The following is a 20,093-nucleotide window of genomic DNA, read 5'->3' as shown; positions in this document are numbered from 1 at the left end:
TGATTTTTTATTTTAACTTTGTTTCAGGTGACAAGGGTCTTCAATTGGATTGAGAGTATAATAAACTATTACAACACCCTGAGTCTTTATTTCATCAAAATACTTTTGTCCTAATGTGTGTGTGTGTTTAATTAACCATTTACTACTATTGGATTAATAATGGATAGGTGTCTTATTGACATCTCTCCATTATTAACCTGGCTTAATGTCACCTTACAATAACAAGGTGACATTAACCCTTTATTACCCCATATCCCACTGCTACACGGCAGTTTTCACGAATATTTGAGCCCATGGATCCATTGTATGTCCATTTTGCAAGCCGGCGAGAAAATCTCGCTGTACGGATGCCATACGGATTACATACGGAGGATGACATGCGCAAAATACGCTGCCACACCCTGCCTACGGATGACATACGGATCACTATTTTGGGAACATTTCTGCGTATTACGCATGTAAAATATGGACCGTATTTCCCAACGCCGAGTGTGACTGCGGCCTTAGTGTGACGGCAGCAGGAGTTGGGTGATTCTACGGTGGTCCCACATTACAGGGTGATCACACTCCCTTCCTAGACTGGTGCGGCAGTATCCGGCAGTGTGCAGTGGTGCGGGTCTCCGCCAACATTTTTGGAAAGTCCGGAGCACCGCACATCCACACTGCTTCCATGTGGTGTCCCCTGGTAAAATGGCCTCTGGGAAAATGGCTGCCAGGTCAGCATATGCACACATTGAGATCTCGGGAGATGAGATCTTGGTGCCGAGATCTCAATTTGCTGCCGCATTTTCCCAGACGCCATTTTACCGGAAGCCACCGCATTGCACCAGTGGGGGTGTGCGGGGCTCGAGGGCTTTCACAAAATGACAGCGTAGCCCCCACAACCCTGAGCACCGACGAACCTGCCGCACCAGCCTGGGATGGGATTTCCCAGAGGCCAATGCTTCACAGCAACGGATGTGTGGGTGCTCCGGGCTTTCAGGAAATGTTGGAGGAGCCACCGCACCACGAGAACCACAGAACCTGCTACACCAGTCTGCGATAGGAGTCATATCATTGCCGGACCACCGAACACCCCCTGTAACCACGCTCCACCAGCGCTACTGATTTCCCACGGTAAGCTGAATTCTAACTGTATGATGGACCACCATTTGACACTTTTTTTTCCCTATTTTCCTTCTGAAAATTTGGGGTGCGTCTTATAGTCCAAAAAAATACGGTACATTTTTATTATTTTACAACATTGTTTTTTTCTGACATCTACTAATAGAACCTATAAAGTTTAGGCCACAGACAACAAATAGTTTGTTCCAGCTGAATAATGCAGAGTCGGCAGCTGAATACTTTTCTCATAGACTCATCTTCCATAACGCTAATTCTCGTCTCATTTACCGACACTGGAATCGGCATTAGCAATACTGCAGGAGATATTCATTACACGTGACAAGAGAAATAACTAGTTCATGATGAGGACGACATCTTCATCTTCTACTACGGCTCTAGAAACATATTTGGCCAGAGTCCATCACTGACTCCATCACCACTAGCCGTCTATATGAATGTTTCCAGTCATCCCCGCACTGTAATCTTCTATCACGTCAGATCTCATGTCTGATTCACACACATAAGTTTGAGGCTTTTATAAAATCTTTTTTTGTGCTCAAAAACACCACGGTCAGAAATTACCATATTTTTTGGACTTTAAGACACACCGGACCATAAGACGCACCTAGGTTTTAAATTTTATATATACAGCTCTTGCAAAAATTAAGAGACCACTGCAACATTTTCAGTTTCTCTGATTTTTCTCTTTAGAGGTATATTTTTTGAGTAAAATGTACATTGTTGTTTTATTTTAATTTTATAAAGTACTGACAACATGTCTCCAAAATTTAAAGCTAAAAATGTATTTATTTTCAGCAAATGAGAAATTGGCAAAATAAGAAAAAAGGAACAGTGCTTTCAGACCTCAAATAATACAAAGAAAATAGAATTATTCTTATCGTTAATTCGGTTTCTAGTAACCCACCACGACAGCACACCTGGAAGATGTTACTCCTTTTTTTAATAGGGACAGGAAATGACAAAGAGGTTAAATAACCCCTCCCTCATCCTCCCCTCAGTGTTATTATAAAAGGACCACAGGAGAAGTAATGCTTCAAATTATATTTATTCTTTTCAGAAAGTATATTAAGCAAAGGGAGGGATTACTCCTGCTGTCGTGGTGGGTTACTAGAAACCGAATTAACAGTAAGAATAATTCTATTTTCTCTAGTAACCCCCCACGACAGCACACCTGGAGCAGTACCCAAGAGTAATATTTAGGGAGGGACTATAGCTCTAAGGACTTTTTCTCCGAAGGCTAAGTCTTCCTTTGACATCAGGTCTAGCCTGTAATGTTTGGAAAATGTATGGACCGAGGACCATGTAGCAGCTCTGCATATTTGCTCGATGGAAGCACTGGCTTTCTTGGCCCAGGAGACAGCTGTTGCTCTGGTAGAATGAGCTGTGAATTTTTCTGGTGGTGGAAGGCCTTGGATCTGGTAAGCCTCCAAGATTGCTCTCTTGATCCAGTTGGCAATTGTAGATTTGGAAGTCTTCCCTTTATTCTGGCCGTGAAGATGAATAAACAAATTCTGATCCTTTCTAACTTTGTCTGAAACTTGAAGATGATAAAGTACCATTCTCCGAACATCCAAAGTATGGAACTGTTCTTCTTCCTCATTCTTTGGTTCCTGATAAAAGGAGGGGAGAATTATCTCCTGCGACTTGTGGAAGTCAGAGACGACCTTTGGGAGAAAGGATGGATCCAATCGCAGGATAAGTCTGTCTTGTAGAATCTTCATGTAGGGCTCATTGATTGACAGGGCCTGTAGTTCACCTACTCTCCTGGCTGTAGTTATTGCTATCAGGAAGGTGGTTTTCCAGGCGAGTCTATCCATTCCTATTGATGACATGGGTTCAAAAGGTGGAAGTGCAAGTCCCTTCAGGACTATATTGAGGTCCCAGGATGGGACTATATTTATGTATCTTGGAGATACGTGGGATGCTGCCGTCATAAATCTTATCTATCTGTGGTGGGCTAAAGGCTGGTCAAAATACGAGCTCAGGGCCGCCACCTGTACCTTGAGGGTGCTGGGTCTGAGACCCTTTTATAGCACATCCTGCAAAAAATCCAAGATTCTGGCTAGGTTCGGCCGGTCTGGGTTAGGCCGTTCAGCAGCACTCCAGGTGATAAAGGTCTTCCATATTTTTTGATAGATGGAATTGGTTACCGTTTTTCGGCTTTTCTGTAGCGTTCTAATGACGTTCTTTGATAGCCCTCTGGTCCTCAGAATTGAGAATCTCTCGGGATCTGGATGAAGTATTGGCCCTTGATAGAGAAGGTTCTTGACCGCTGGTAGTGCCATCGGTCCATCTACTTTTAGGCTGATGAGGGTCCCAAACCAGCTTCTTTTGGGCCAAAATGGAGCCACTAGGATTACCCTGACCCTTTCTGTCCTTATCTTTTGTAGGACTTTTGGTAGAATCGGTAACGGAGGAAAAGCATAAGCCAGTGAAAATGTCCATGGTTGGGCCAAAGCGTCCACACTTAGCCCCGGATTGGTTGGATCTAGCGAGAAAAATTGGTCCACCTTTGTGTTCTGACCATTTGTGAACAGGTCCACTTCTGGCTATCCCCACTTTCTGCTCAGTATCTGAAAAACTTCACGGGTCTAAACTCCATTCTCCTGGATGGATCCTTTTTCTGCTCAGGAAGTCGGACTGTATATTTATTTCCCCTTTTATATGTAGGGCAGAAAGTGAGAGAACGTGAACTTCGGCCCAGGAAAATATTCTGGCTGATATTGCTTTTAGATCCTCGTGTCTTGTACTTCCCTGATGGCGAAGGTGGGCAACTGTTGTCATGTTGTCCGAATATATCTTGATATGGGAATTTTGAAGAGTTACTGCTGCTTTGAGAACTTCCTCTACCACTTTTAGTTCTCTGTAGTTCAAGGATCATTGTCTTCTCGTTTGGCCAGTCTCCTTGAAATATATGTTGGGCCACCGTAGCTCCCCAACCTCTTTCGCTGGCATCTACTGTTATAGTGATCGCTGGATCCTACGACCAGGGAACTCATCTGATTACGTTCTCCTTTTGTAGCCACCATGTCAATGAGGATTTTATGTGTGGTGGTATGTGGATCTTTTTGTCTAGAGAATCTGGGGATCCGTCCCAGTTTGTCAGGATATGGGTCTGGAGTATTCTGGTGTGGGCTTGTGCCCATGCCACCATCTGGATACATGATGTCATGGTCCCGAGAACCGACATGGCCCATCTTAAAGATACTACCTTCTTGTCCCGCAACATTCTTATTTTTGCTGTAAGTAAGGTCCGTTTTTGTTCTGGTAAGAAAGATGTTTGGCAGTGAGAGTCTAGTAGAACTCCTAAAAAGATCTTTGATGTTGATGGAACCATATTTGATTTTTTTGTGGTTTACTATCCAGCCTAGGGACAACAAGATTTGGACTGTCCTCTGAAGATGCTCTTGTAGAATGGGAACTGTGGGAGCCACTATCAAAAGGTCGTCGAGGTATGGAATTATGCATATTTGTTGACCTCTGATGTAGGCCATTACTTCGGACATGATCTTCGTGAATATTCTTGGGGCTGAGGATAGCCCGAATGGGAGGACATTGAACTGAAAATGGTCTATGTTTTCACCCCTGGCGACTGCAAATCTTAGGAATCTTCGATAAGTTGGATGGATTAGGATGTGGTAATATGCATCCTGTAAATCTATAGTTGCCGTAACGAAATCCTGTCCTATGAGGGGTACTGTAGATCTTACCGATTCCATCTTGAACCTTCTTGTAGGCGACATATCGATTTAGGGGTTTTAGGTTGATTATCACTCGATGGGACCCATTCGGTTTCTTTATTAGGAATAAGTTTGAATAATGTCCTCTGTTCCGCTCGTTCTCCGGGACTGTGGAGGTCACATTGTTGACTAGCAGATCTTGTACTCCCACTATCAATGTGGATTGTAGCTTTGGTGTGGATAAAGATGTTGTCTTTAACATCTTTTGAGGATACAAACTCTATTTTTATCCCGTCTGACTGATCTTAAGGTCCATTGGTCTGAGCAGATTGTTTGCCAGTATGGGAGGAAGTTTGAGATATGACCGTGGTGGCATAATTGTTTTCTTTGATTTTGGAGTTGGGGAAGAAAAAGATTCCTGTCTTTTCCCCCTTTTGGATAACTCCAACGCCCCGACTTACCCTTACCTCTGTATTGAGGAGTATGCTCTTGCTGAGAGCGAAAGGGTCTCTTTCTAGTGTTTCTAGGCTCTGGCAAGGTCTTTTTTTTGTCTGAGGCCTTCTCCAGTAGATCATCCAGGGCAGGCCCAAACATATATTTTCATTTAAAAGGAATAGAACACAGCCTCATCTTCGAAGTCATGTCCCCAGACCAAGATCTTAGCCAGAGTGCTCGTCTTACAGAATTTGACAACCCTGATGATCTTGCTGCCACCCTCACCGATTCTGCCGAGGCATCTGATAGAAATCCTGTCGCTTTCTGGAAGATAGGTAGAGAGGCTAGAATATCCTCTCTGGGAGTGCCTGAGGACAGGTGCTCTTCTAGTTGTCCTAGCCAGCGGTGCATTGACCTAGGCACACAGGTAGATACAGAATTGATATTCAGTAAGGACGCTGACGTTTCCCATGATTTCCTTAGTAGCCCGTCCATTTTACGTTCCAGAGGATCTTTCAACTGGGAGGCATCTTCAAATGGTAGCAAGTTTTTTTAAGCTACCCTAGCGATCTGGACGTCCTCCTTTGGAATCTCCGACCAGCATGAAGCAGTGTCGTCATCTACCGGAAACCGATCCTTAATTTCTGCTGGGGTGGTCAGCCTCTTTTCTGGGGATTCCCATTCTTCAAGGACTAAGTCATGGATATTTTTGTGAATGGGAAATACTTGTTTTTTCTTAGAACGGAGATCCCCGAATATCTCTTCCTGTACTGACTGAGCCGTTTTATCTTCTTCAATCTCCATAGTCTTCCTCACTGCTGTGAGGAGTTCTTCTATGTCACTCGAGGAGAAGTAATATCTCTCCTGTTGGGAAGTCTCTGAATCTAATGATATTTCACCCTCTTCTGGAGGTTCATCCGACATCTCCCCCTGAGAATCCTCTTGTCCTTCATCCTCTGGATTAAGCCTTCTCTTCTTAGCCTCCAGAGGAGCACTAGGGGAGGGTGTGGGTTGGGAGAAGGTGGCCAGAGAGCTTTTGATCTCGTGCTGGATTAAGCCTTTAATCTCTTCCATGAGAGATGGCTGCTATTCCCAAATAATTTTCTCTGTGCATTCTTTGCACAATGTCTTCTTGTATGAAGAGGACAATTTCTTTACACAAACTGCGCATTTGTGCATAGCTTTGGATTTGCCTCCTGAAATAAAGGGGAGAAGGAATCAAGTTTGCAACCCGCATCAGGGAGTGGACAACCTGGGCCAGACTACTTACTGGGGCCGGGATGGTGCTGGGATCTGCAAGAGCAGAGCGCGAGGCAGCGGAAATCTCCATGCTTTTCACCACACAGTGGTCCTACCTGAGATGTCTTCTTGTCCGGGGCTCTTAAATAGGCGACTGGACCACAGCACCTGTCCTCCTGTTGAGAGGACCTCCTCCTCCAATGTCCGGATGTATGTGGGGGGAGGTCGCCAACCTCATCCACGCCGTTCTATCATGCATTCCAGCGTGAAACGCAGAAGGACCTTCCTGAACACTGAAGCCGGACGGCGTCTGACGTCACATCCTGCCGTCGGCTTCAGACCGGAAGTCCTCATCACGTGCATACCGCTGGAGGAGAGGGGCTGGAGAGCTCCGAGAGGTCTCCAGCCAAAGAATGCCACCCAGACCTTGCCCTGCAGGTGCGGACTGGTGGCGGATGTCCGGAGCCCAGAGAAGACGGGAGCAGCGCACGGGGAAGAGAAGTAAGTCTGCTCCCCAGCTGCCCGGCGTTAAGATCTCTTTTCCCCCCGGTGACCGCTGCCGGCACAGTACACCTCTTCATCCCTAGTAGGGACAGGAAAAAACACTGAGGGGAGGATGAGGGAGGGGTTATTTAACCTCTTGGTCATTTCCTGTCCCTATTAGGAAAGGAGTAACATCCTCCAAGTGTGCTGTCATGGGGGGGTTACTAGAGAAAACAAGTTCTTAATCATGTAGAAACAACAATACTCATGTTTTAACTCAGGAAGAGTTCGGAAATGAATATTTTGTGGAATAACCATGATTTTTAGTCACAGTTTTCATGCGTCTTGGCATGCTATCCACCAGTCTTTCCCACTGCTTTTGGGTGACCTTATACCACTCCTGGAACAAAAATGTAAGCAGTTCTTCATTGTTTGATGGCTTGTGACTATCCATCTTCCTCTAGATTACATTCCAGAGGTTTTTCAAAGGGGCTCAGGTCTGGAGATTGGGCTGGCCATGACAGGGTCTTGATGTGGTGCTCCTTCATTCACACATTGATTGACCTAGCTGTGTGGCATGGGGCATTGTCCTGCTGGAAAAACCAGCCCACAGAGTAAGGGAGCATCGCCTGAGCAGAAGGAAGCAAGTGGTTTTCAAGGATAACCTTGTATTCATACTTCCTTCGCCAACATTAACCTGCCCAATTCTAGCCTTGCTGAAGCAACCCCAGATCATCACCGATTCTCCACCAAATGTCACAGTGGGTGCAAGACGCTGTGGCTTGTACGCCTCTCCAGGTCTCCGTCTAACCATTAGACAACCAGGTGTTGGGCAAAGCTGAAAATGAGACGCATCAGAGAAGATTACCTTACTCCAGTCCAATCCTTAGGGTTTTTGGCAAACTTCAGCCTGGCTCTCCTTTGTTTCTCATTGATGAAAGGCTTTTTTCTAGCTTTACATGACTTGAGGCCTGCCTCTAGGAGCCTGTTATGAACTGTTCTTGCACTTCACCCCAGCTGCCATTTGCCATTCCTTTTGTAGGGCACTTGATGTCATCCTGGGGTTGCTGACTGACATTTGAATAAGATGATGGTCATCCCGGTCAGTGGAGAGTCGTTTTTGCCCTCTGCCGGTCTGTAGCTTTGTTGTCCCCAATGTCTGCTGCTTCACCTTGTTGTAATGGACTACAGTCCTTCTACTAGTAAAGCCAGAATTAAGCCCATCTTTTCCTCACTCAAGACTTTTCTTTTCAACTCCTTTGACATGGCTAGAAATTATTTTTTCATTCAAATTAATTTAGGGCTATTCCTAGCACTTGTTTGGTCATCCAGCTTGTCCTATTGCACACAACAGTGTTTTTTATACTTTCCCTTGTTAAATAAGATTTGGTTCAGGTGATCATCTTATCAGAAGCACATTAAGTAGAATGAGGTTTACTTTGGTTGGAATTGAACTGACCCTGGAATGGAATGGCTATCAGACACGTAGAGATGGTGATTTTTAGAAAACTGTGCAGTGGTCTCTTAATTTTTGCCAGAGCTGTATATGTTCCAATCCTGATATAAGTGGCTCCATTCAGGTATATATAATATCTATCATGGTATGTATGTCCTCATTCAGTTATATATGGCCACCAATCCAGGTATACGTCCCCTCCTGAGTATAAATGGCCCCTTATCCTGATATATATGGCCCCCACCCTCATCCTGGTTTACATAGTTAACCATCCTGGTATATATGGCTGGCCCCAATCCCGGTATACATGGCCCCCCTTTCCTGGTATACATGGTACCCCATCCTGGTTTACATGGCTCCATCCCCATCCTAGTATACATGGCCCCCATCTCCATCATAGTATACATGGCCCCTATCCCCAACCTGATATACATGGCCACCATCCCCAACCTCATATACATGGCCAATATCCTCATTTTGGTAAACACGGCTCCATCATTATCATGGTATAGATGCCACCCAATCCTGGTAAACATGGCCACATCACGCTGCTCACATAAAAAAAATAAACAATTTTACTCACCTTCCCTCTGCTCAGCGCCATGTTTGATGCCATCAGCTGATTTCAGAGTGAAAGCAGCGCACAACGTGTAAGTAGCCTCCACACGCCGAGGTCAGCTGCCAGAATATTCAATGCCCCCCACGCCCATATTCCTGGGCATGGTGAGCAGTGAATATTCATTTTCTTTAATAGTGGTTGGGCGATCATGTGTGCCCGGTATTAAAGAGAATGAATATTCACTGCTCCACAGGCCCAGTGAGAGGGACTATGGGTGAGAGGGACTATGGGTGCAGGGAGCAGTGAATATTCATGATCTTTAAGAGCGGGCAGACGTGTTAGCTGCAGCTGCTGGCTCCTGCCTCCTGTAACCTGCTCCTCCGTCTCTGCCACTTCCCCCAGCCCATAGCCACCATAAGGTACATCTGGACTATAAGACGCACCCCTTTCTCTAAAGTTTTGGAGGAAAAAAAGTGCATCTTATTGTCCAAAAAAAATATAGTTCTTACCGATAACGGTATTTCTGAGCCCACGACGGCACCACGGAGAGAGGGGATCCGCCCACCAAGGACAGGAAACCTACAGATAAAAAGGCGGTACCTCTCTCCTGCATCAGTTGTTTACTAAAGAACGATGGGAGACTATGAATAGAGACTTGCTTTAAACATTACTTAAAGACTTCACTTGAGATACCGCGAGACTATTTATACTATTAGCATAAGGCACTATATTAATGTGCACACCTAAGAAGTGAAGGGAGGGAATGTACGGGTGCCGTCGTGGGCTCAGAGAAATACAGTTATCGGTAAGAACTATATTTTTTTCTGACGCCCACGACGGCACCACGGAGAGAATTGCAGATATTTGTACATTAGGGAGGGACCACCGCTTCCAGAACCCTTTTACCAAAGGTAAGGTCCGAAGAGGAGATAAGGTCCAATCTATAGTGCCTATAGAAAGTGGACGGTGAAGACCAGGTAGCAGCTTTACATATCTGCTCAATTGAAGCTCCGGCCTTCTCCGCCCAAGAGGTTGCCACTGCTCTTGTTGAGTGTGCCTTGATATTTTCCGGAACGGGTACTCCACTCGATGAGTATGACAGGCTGATGGCTTCTGTAATCCATCTTTCCAGGGTGCCTTTAGATGCTTTCTTCCCCTACCGTGGACCCTGGAAACATACAAAGAGAGAGGAATCCTCCCTACTCTCCCTAGTGGCCTCTATGTAATGCATCAGGCATCTCCTCACATCTAGCGTATGTAATGCCTCTTCCTCTTTGTTTTTGGGATTAGGACAGAAGGAGGGGAGAGATATTTCTTGTGTCCTATAAAAACGGGATGCCACCTTTGGGAGATATGCCGGGTCAATTTTTAGGATGACCCTATCATCCAGGATTTGTGTGAAAGGGGGGTTGGCGGATAAGGCCTGGATATCACTGACCCTACGTGTGGAAGTGAGCGCGACGAGTAAGGAAGTCTTAAGGGAAAAGATTTTAATTGAAGCATCCGCTAAGGGTTCAAAGGGAGGTTTAGATAATGCTCTAAGAACTAAATTTAAATCCCACTGAGGGGTAGATTTCACGGGTAGAGGCCTTGATCTACCGGCCGCTTTGATGAATCTAGATATCCATCGATTCCCTGCTAAATCATAGTTGAATAAAGCTCCTAGAGCCGCTACATGGACTTTCAAGGTGCTTGTGGCCAGACCCAACTCTAATCCATTCTGCAGAAACTCAACAATGGCTTTAAGGGGGACGCCCTCCCCCATTTTGGCACCTGAGGATGAAAGGAATTTTTTCCATACCTTCCCATATTGTCTGGTTATAACGGGTTTTCTACTTTGTAGCAGTATAGATACCAGTCCTGGAGTAACTCCCTTTCAAATGCCAAGCTGTCAAGTGCAAACTTGCCACCTGTGGATGATGAACTGGCCCTTGGGAGAGAAGGTTCGGGAGATCCGGCAGTACCCATGGATCGGAGATGGACATTCTCATCATCCAGGAAAACCAAGGCCTCTTCGGCCAGAACGGAGCTATCAAGATTATGTGAGCCCCGTCCTCCCGAATTTTCCTCAGCACCGCCGGAATCAGAGAAATAGGGGGAAAAGCATATGCTAGTTGATGGTTCCATAATATCAGGAACGCATCTAGGGAAACAGGGCTTCCCAACGGTGTTATTGAGCAAAAGGTGTTCACTTTTTTGTTTAGATGGTTTGCGAAGAGGTCTATATTTGGTGTGCCCCATTTTGTCGAGATCTGAGCGAATACTGACTGATTCAGCTCCCATTCCCCTTGTCACAAGCGAGAGCGACTTAGATAATCTGCTCTGTAGTTGTCCACCCCCTTTATATGCAGGCCCGATAGGGATTGAAGATTGGCTTTGGCTATGTGGAAGATTGATCTGGTTATCTCCATCAGACTCCGAGAACGGGTACCCCCTTGGTGATTTAGATAAGCTATCACTACTTTGTTGTCCGACATAACTCTGACATGGTGAGACCGAAGGGGACCCAGGAACTCTAAAAGTGCAAATTTAATTGCCAGTAGTTCCTTCATATTGGAGGACACTTTCCTCAAATATGGTGGCCAAGCCCCCTGGGCTAACAGGTCGTTCAGGTGTGCCCCCCACCCGCTGGGACTCGCATCTGTTGTTACTATCTGAAATACTGGAGTTACCCACGGGATTCCTTGAGAAAGATTGCCCTGCGAAGTCCACCAATCTAGTGACTGAATTGTGTTTGGAGATAAATTGAGCCGACTTTCTAAATTTCCTTTTAGAGACTTCTTCTGACAAGATTTGCCATTGAAGCTCCCTTGAGTGTAACTGAGCCCATTGGACTGCCGGGATGCAGGCTGTCATGGATCCCAGGAGGGACATCGCTTGGTGCAGGGTTATGGAGGGGGTGTCTCGCCTTCTGGATACCAGACTTATGATGTTTTGAATTTTCCCCTCTGGGAGACGGCATTCTTGTTTTATAGAGTCCAGAGTGAGACCCAGGTACTCCTGGATCTGGCATGGTAACAATCTGGATTTTTCTAAGTTCACTATCCAGCCCAGTTTTTCCAGTGAATGTCTGATTGTTTTCAGCTGTTCCTCGCAGTGTTGTGGAGAGGAACCTATTATCAAGAAATAGTCGAGGTATGGCACTATCAGGGTATCTTGCTCCCTCAGGTGAGCCATTACCTCTGCAACTAATTTCGTGAAGACCCGTGGGGCTATAGCCAGCCCGAAGGGTAGGGCCAATAATTGAAAATGGTATATCACCCCCCTTATATAGACTGCTATTCTGAGGAATTTTTGGTGATCTTTGTGGATAGGGACATGATAGTAGGCGTCCCTCAGATCCAGGACTACCATGAAACACAGTGGAAACAACACCTTAATCGAGGTTTTTATTGTTTCCATTTTGAATGGCTGAATTTCTAGGAATTTGTTTAGCCCCTTCAGATTTATGATAGACCTGAAGGAACCGTCCGGCTTCTTCCTCAGGAACAGAGGGGAGTAATGCCCTTGACCTCTTTCTTGTAGGGGAACTTCCATGAGAACCTCTTTGTTTACTAGTCCCATGACTTCTTTTTCTAATGCTAGTTGCTCTTCCTCCGAAGATCTTAGCGAAGTCGTCATGAACGAGGGGTGAGGGAGCTTTTGAAATTTCAGTTTCAGTCTGGATCTTATGTTCAAAACCCAAGGACTGCTGGTAATGTTCTCCCAGGCTGAGAGGAAGAGGGCCAGTCTTCCCCCCCACCTGGGGCAAGCATTCATTGTGCGGGTTTTTTGTTGTCGTTAGGGTTTTTGTTGAATATGAAACCCTTGTTTTTGTTTCGCTTGTCTTCCCACCTATCCTGGTTTTTCCCTGGCTTCCTTCGGAAAAACCTCTTGCTCCAAAAGGGCCTCCTGTATGAAGGGAAACCCAGGGAGGGAAATGATTTCTTCTTATCCCCGGCTTTCTCTAGAATATCATCTAGAGTGGGCCCGAATAGGAACTCTCCTTCACAGGGTATGGTACACAATTTAGCCTTTGTCTGGAGGTCTCCCGGCCAACATTTCAGCCAGAGGGCCCATCTTGCGGCATTAGAAAACACTGCAGACCTAGCGGATAGTTTGATTGAATCCGCCGAGGCATCTGCCAAGAAGGCGGCAGCTCCACGCATAACAGGCAACATATTTAAAATTGAGTCTCAGGATGATCTGTTTTTGAGCTGGCTTTCTAATTGGTCCAACCATACCATCAGGGAGCGAGATGTATATACGGCAGCGACTGCCGGTTTAAGGCCTCCACCAGCCGCTTCCCCTGAGCCTCTTAGGAAGCCATCTGCCTTCTTGTCCATTGGGTCTTTTAAGACCCCCATGTCCTCAAGCGGAAGGGCATATTTTTGGGATGCCTTAGCAATTGCCACATACAGTTTAGGCGCCTTATCCCAGAAGGAACAGGATTGGTCATCAAACGGATACTTCCTTTTCGGAGTAAGTAGTGACTTCCTCATAGGCTTTTTCCACTCTTTTTTAATCAAAGCCTGGATTTTTTCATTAAGGGGAAAGGCCCTTCTCTTTTTTTGGTCAAGCCCCCCAAACATTATGTCTTGAACGGATCTTTTTGGGTGAGGGTCTGCCAGCCCCATAGTGTTCCTAACAGCCTTAACCAGACTGTCAGTTTCTTCTATAGGAAAGCAACTACGGCCTCCCGAGGAAGATGAAGATGATGAGGAGGATGATGAGGAGGAAGAATTAGATGTGTCTGAATCCATATCTTCCCCTGAATCACCAGATTCAGGAGAGGGAGATCTGTGCTTAGTCTTCCTTCGCTTTTTCCCTCCTTTGAGGGATTTAAAGGTCTCTTCTACCTGGACTTTAATTAGATTTTTAAGATCTGCTGCGAACCCGGGAAGGCTTTCTGACACTGTCTGCTGAATACAAATACTGCAAAGTCTTTTTTTCCTATGAAGATGGAAGATCTTCTTTACATAAGGCACATATGTTATGCTTAGTTTTGCTTGCGCTTTTCTTCCCCTATGGTAAAAGACACAAAGATAGGCCCTCACTATCACTAACTTTCACGAAGATCACTTACAACCTTATGGACCCATAAATACCGGTTGGGGACGATCCATGTTTGTTATCGATTTATCCCTTGAGCCTGACGTTATGCTGGACTCTTTGCTGCGCAGTGATCCAGAACGCCCTTACCCAGTAGAGTCCTGGTGTCCTTTCTGGGTTCGTCGCTTCTGCTGCTGCTGCTGTGGCGGCGGCTGTGGAGATGCCCTGGGCAGGGGAGATACTTGATCCACATCGCTCACTGGTGAACACTGGCCGGTCTCCATTTGGAAGCGTTTTGCCCCCTTGCTAAATAGCGGTGGAAGGTGACTTTTTTTTTTTTTCTTTTGAGCATGCGCAGTTCAACCTCGCGCCTGAAATCCCGCGCCTGCGCAGTTCGGCCTCGTGCGCGAAATCCCGCGCCTGTGCAGTTCCTTCAGCAGCTGCGCACACGCACAGGGTGAGGTTCGCAGCGCTCGCGCAAGGCCCCTGCCGCTTAAATCTCGCTCTCTCGCGCGTGTGCAGACGGGGCAAGATGGCGCCGCGCACCACCGCATGCTGACTCCTCGGAACTCCCGAAAGCTGCAGCCCGCAGACTGACGCCAGGGAGCAAAACACGGCTGCTGCTGGTGAGTCTTACCTAGAGAGGCGGCCGCTGGTCCTGCCACCTCTCTCCGCGCACCCTAAAAGGCCTACTAGCCCCTAGCGGTGGCGCTTCGGGTCACCACATCTAACCGAGGCAGGGGGCCCCCGCTGCCTGGATCAGCTGATTGGCCCCGGAATTCCCACGAAGAATCCTTTCCTTTGACGGAGGTGAATCTGCAGGTCTCCCTTCAAGGACAGGAAACCAACTGATGCAGGTGAGAGGTACCGCCTTTTTTTCTGTAGGTTTCCTGTCCTTGGTGGGCGGATCCCCTCTCTCCGTGGTACCGTCGTGGGCATCAGAGAAAATGGTACTTGACACCAAAGTCTCCATATACAGTGTTTTATGGGGTTTATTTCTGGCCTTGGGCTTTCCTACATTACAAGAAAGACACCAGAAAAAAAGCAAATATTAAAATGTTTAAAAAAGAAAATAGACACCAACAATTCTTGGAAGAGGAAAAAAAAACATAAAAAAGCAGAAAACACATTCTATTATTTTTTAACATATTAAACATTTTTTTTTTTAATTAACTCTTTTGGGCCCCAGAACATAGATGTACACCTCAGGGACAGCACAGGTGCGGCTGCAACAAAAACCCTGGTTTAACCACTTGCTCTTGTCAAAAGCAAACATGGCATCTCAGAAGGTGTGACAGTTCGGCTGAATGCCCTCCGCCCCCGAGTACTCGATAGTATGGGTCGGCCTAGATACTACGATACTTACATGCCTAATAATGGTCAAACAACAGAATCTCAAATACAGATACCATCATAAGAATTCGGGATTAAAGCAACCCGTATACATATGGATACAACCCTGCGGAGAACCCAAACAACATTCAACCACCAAAACATGGAGCAAAAACACCACCAAAACAATCTAAGAAAAAGTTTTCTTGATTAGAATAAAATTGTATTCTTTTATTGCAAAAATTGAGTAAAAACAGAAGTCATTAAGTTATAAATTATAGATAGATAGAGCTATTCGAATATGGCCACAGATGCCAAGATGTACAAATGCTACAGACAAGACATACTCATGGGCAAAAGTAATACATAATCATCAGTAATATCCCCAATCAAAATATTAATCCAAACCAAAGTGCCAGTGCATAAACCCCAGAGATATAGGGGGCCAAATCCTAAGTGTCCCAGAGGTAAGTATACAATAGTAACAGAGATTTCTCACTGTTCTTCGGTCAGTGACCTGTCATAGAAAACTCACCACCTAAAACACTAAGGGGCCATACATATTGTAAGTAGTCTCACCCATAAAGATGTCCATCTGTAGCCACGCGCCCCGACGCGCATTTCGCAATGGCTTCCTCGGGGAGCTGGGATTTAATTAGAATCACCTGGAAAACTAGTCATCACGTGTTTAAGATTGATTCCAGTGATCCATTGAGCCCTGAGACACAATACCATCCACGAGTTTATTTGAAAAACAAAACAATTAAATCTTTATGACACAAATCCAATTTGCATAATAATTTGGAACACTGTGTAGCTGTGAGGTTGTCGGTGCGGTGGATGGTACCATATTATGCATGTAAAGAGCAGTACTGTGGGAACATTAAAAAATGGGGAAAGGCAGTGTTGTGGGAATATTATACTGTGTGCGAGGGGGATGCCAGTCCTGTGGAAACATTATCCTGTGTGAATGGCAAGCTGCTATTGTTGGAAAATTATACTATGTAAGGGGATGGCGGTAATGTGGGAGCATTATACTGTGTGTGTAGGAACCTGCTTTTGTGAAAACATTACACTATGTAGGAGGATGGTGGTACTGTGGGAACATTGTACTATGTAGGAGGATGGCGGTACTGTGGGAACATTATACTATGTAGGGGATGGCGGTAATGTGGGAACATTATACTATGTAGGGGGATGGCTGTAATGTGGGAACATTATACTATGTAGGAGGATGGTGGTACTGTGGGAACGTTATACTATGTAGGAGGATGGTGGTACTGTGGGAACATTATACTATGTAGGGGATGGCGGTAATGTGGGAACATTATACTATGTAGGGGGATGGCGGTACTGTGGGAACATTATACTATGTAGGGGATGGCGGTAATGTGGGAACATTATACTATGTAGGGGGATGGCTGTAATGTGGGAACATTATACTATGTAGGAGGATGGTGGTACTGTGGGAACATTATACTATGTAGGAGGATGGTGGTACTGTGGGAACGTTATACTATGTAGGAGGATGGTGGTACTGAGGGAACATTACACTGTGTGTGGTGGGATGATGGTACTATGGAAACATACTGTGTGTGGAGAGAATGGCGGGACTGTGAGATTATACTATGTTTGGGGGTATGGTGAAACTGTGGAAATATCTTTTGTGTGAGACATGCCAGTACTGTGAAAACTTTATACTGTGTGAGGGGAGTCATATACAGTCACATGAAAAAGTTTGGGCACCCCTATTAATCTTAAGCTTAATGTTTTATAAAAATGGTTTTTTTTGCAACAGCTATTTCAGTTTCATATATCTAATAACTGTTGGACACAGTAATGTTTCTGCCTTGAAATGAGTTTATTGTACTAACAGAAAATGTGCAATCTGCATTCAAACAAAATTTGACAGGTGCATAAGTATGGGCACCCTTATCATTTTCTTGTTTTAAATACTCCTACCTACTTTTTACTGACTTACTAAAGCACTTTTTTTGTTTTGTAACCTCACTGAGTTTTGAACTTCATAGCTAGGTGTATGCAATCATGAGAAAAGCTACTTAAAGTGGCTACTTGCAAGTTGTTCTCCTGTTTGAATCTCCTCTGAAGAGTGGCATCATGGGCTCCTCAAAACAACTGTCAAATGATCTGAAAACAAAGATTATTCAACGGTTTTTTTGCCGCCATGCATAACGCCTTTTTGTATGACCAAACAACTCAATCTTGGTTTCATGAGTCCACAGAACCTTCTTCCAAAAAGAAATTGGCTTCTCCAAATGTGCTTTTGCATACCTCAGCCGACTCTGTTTGTGGCGTGCTTGCAGAAACGGCTTCTTTCGCATCACTCTCCCATACAGCTTCTCCTTGTGCAAAGTGCATTGTATAGTTGACCGATGCATAGTGACACCATCTGCAGCAAGTTGATGCTGCAGCTCTCTGGAGGTGGTCTGAGGATTGTCCTTGACTGATCTCACCATTCTTCTTCTCTGCCTTTCTGATGTTTTTCTTGGCCTGCCACTTCTGGCCTTAACAAGAACCGTACCTGTGTTCTTCCATTTCCTTACTATGTTCCTCACAGTGGAAATTGACAGGTTAAACTTCTGAGACAGCTTTTTGTATCCTTCCCCTGAACAACTATGTTGAATAATCTTTGTTTTCAGATCATTTGACAGTTGTTTTGAGGAGCCCATGATGCCACTCTTCGGAGGAGATTCAAACAGGAGAACAACTTGCAAGTGGCCACTTTAAGTAGCTTTTCTCATGATTGCATACACCTGGCTATGAAGTTCAAAGCTCAGTGAGGTTACAAAACCAAAAAAAAGGGCTTTAGTAAGTCAGTAAAAAGTAGGTAGGAGTATTTAAAACAAGAAAATGATAAGGGTGCCCATACTTATGCACCTGTCAAATTTAGTTTGAATGCAGATTGCACATTTTCTGTTAGTACAATAAACCTCATTTCAAGGCAGAAACATTACTGTGTCCAACAGTTATTAGATATATGAAACTGAAATAGCTATTGCAAAAAAAACAATTTTATAAAACATTACGCTTAAGATTAATAGGGGTGCCCAAACTTTTTCATATCTGTATACTGCATAAGGGGTGTAAAAACATGTGTCATAAGAACAAATCCTCAGGATTTGTGGCATTTGTACAAAAAGACTGCCATCTGCCATTCAGACAGGACCCTACGGAATCAATGGGAAGAGAAAGAGTTTCAGGAAGAAACAGTGTAGAGGGTACACCAGGTCAGTTGACCTTGATGACACAGTTTCCTGTTATTATAAAGGCCATAGCCCTAAAGCCAGAACATGTTTGGCGCCAAGCAAAAAAACAGGGTGCCAGTGAAAAATCTGAGGTTGGTACCTGAGGCCATGGTAAAGTGCCCAAGGCAGCTGGTTGTGGTGGCAGTACCCAGGCGGCACCAGATGAGTCCCAGAGTCCAGACTATGCCAGCCAAGACCCGAGAACCAGACCTGCGCTGTTGAAGACCCAGAGTCCAGACTATGCCAGGCAAGAGCAGAGTCCCAGCTCTTGTTACTTCTGGTACAAGAGACGGATGTGCCAATGATCTGTGAGGAGTCTGCTCAGTAGTATACGCCTGCAGTGAAGAGCAGGAGGCGCGAGTGAGCCGGCCATTGCTTCCAGCACTGATGTCAGTACAGGTGTTGGTCCAGGGTGTACAAGAGACAAGGTGAAAGCTGGAAGTGAAGGCGGCCCAGGGAGCCTTGATAGGCTTTATTAGGAGGACTTATGGCCTAACGGGAAGAGGCGGAGACCCCGCTATGGCCGGTGTTCACAGAGTAGAGTGTTGTCGACTATATGTGTCAGGAAAATCATCCTTGTCAGTAGCTAAAGTCACATGTGGTTAGAGGCTGCTATTAGTGAGAGTGAGGCGGAGAATTCATTGTGTATCTGATATTGGATATTTCACCTCGTAATCACCCTGTTCTGCATTATTCACTGTTGCCGTAGTGATCACAATTCCCATTATCAGGAAATAAATAATTATATTGGTTACTTCCGCCTCGTGTTTGTCGGTGTGTTGTATCCGGTCACCTGATTACAGGAGCATAATGGGGGCATTACACTGTGTGGGGGCATCATATATACTGCATAAGGTGCATATTGGGGGCATTACACTGTGTGGGGGCCAAGAAAGGGGCCCTGTACTATGAGAACAATACATTTCCTCACTTCCTGTCCTCCATAGTTGGGTCGTATGTATTAATTACAGGAAACAGAACAAAAACGTTATGATTCCTATAAAGTGGCAACAAAACCTCAAAAGAGTCTCAGTGCAGAAGGGGTTAATGTCCCCCACGCTCAGTAATGGGGAATCTCCAGCACCGACCTCCACCCGCAGAGCCGCACTCTACATAGAGAATAATGGAGCCTCCAGCACCGACCTCCACCCGCAGAGCCGCACTCCACATAGAGAATAATGGGGCCTCCAGCACCGACCTCCACCCGCAGAGCCACACTCCATATAGAGAATAATGGAGCCTCCAGCACCGACCTTCACCCGCAGAGCCGCACTCCACATAGAGAATAATGGAGCCTCCAGCACCGACCTCCACCCGCAGAGCCGCACTCCACATAGAGAATAATGGAGCCTCCAGCACCGACCTTCACCCGCAGAGCCGCACTCCACATAGAGAATAATGGAGCCTCCAGCACCGACCTCCACCCGCAGAGCCGCACTCCATATAGAGAATAATGGAGCCTCCAGCACCGACCTTCACCCGCAGAG

At 45.6% G+C, this 20,093-nt stretch overlaps 1 protein-coding gene across 1 annotated transcript in view; it reads right to left on the bottom strand.

The window, feature by feature from the left end:
- LOC143767983 (uncharacterized) overlaps positions 1–19,859 on the bottom strand; it is a 297,551-nt gene extending 277,692 nt beyond the window's left edge. Inside the window, exon 1 of the mRNA XM_077256577.1 lies at positions 19,750–19,859. Coding sequence (XP_077112692.1) covers positions 19,750–19,829 — 80 coding nt within the window. The 5' untranslated portion in view covers positions 19,830–19,859. The remainder of the gene's footprint in view (positions 1–19,749) is intronic.
- Positions 19,860–20,093: the final 234 nt, after the last annotated feature.

The sequence above is a fragment of the Ranitomeya variabilis genome, chromosome 4, assembly GCF_051348905.1.
Source record: "Ranitomeya variabilis isolate aRanVar5 chromosome 4, aRanVar5.hap1, whole genome shotgun sequence".
NCBI lineage: Eukaryota > Metazoa > Chordata > Amphibia > Anura > Dendrobatidae > Ranitomeya > Ranitomeya variabilis.
The sequence above is the reverse complement of the archived record's forward strand: the minus strand, read 5'-3'. Positions and strand labels throughout refer to the sequence as shown.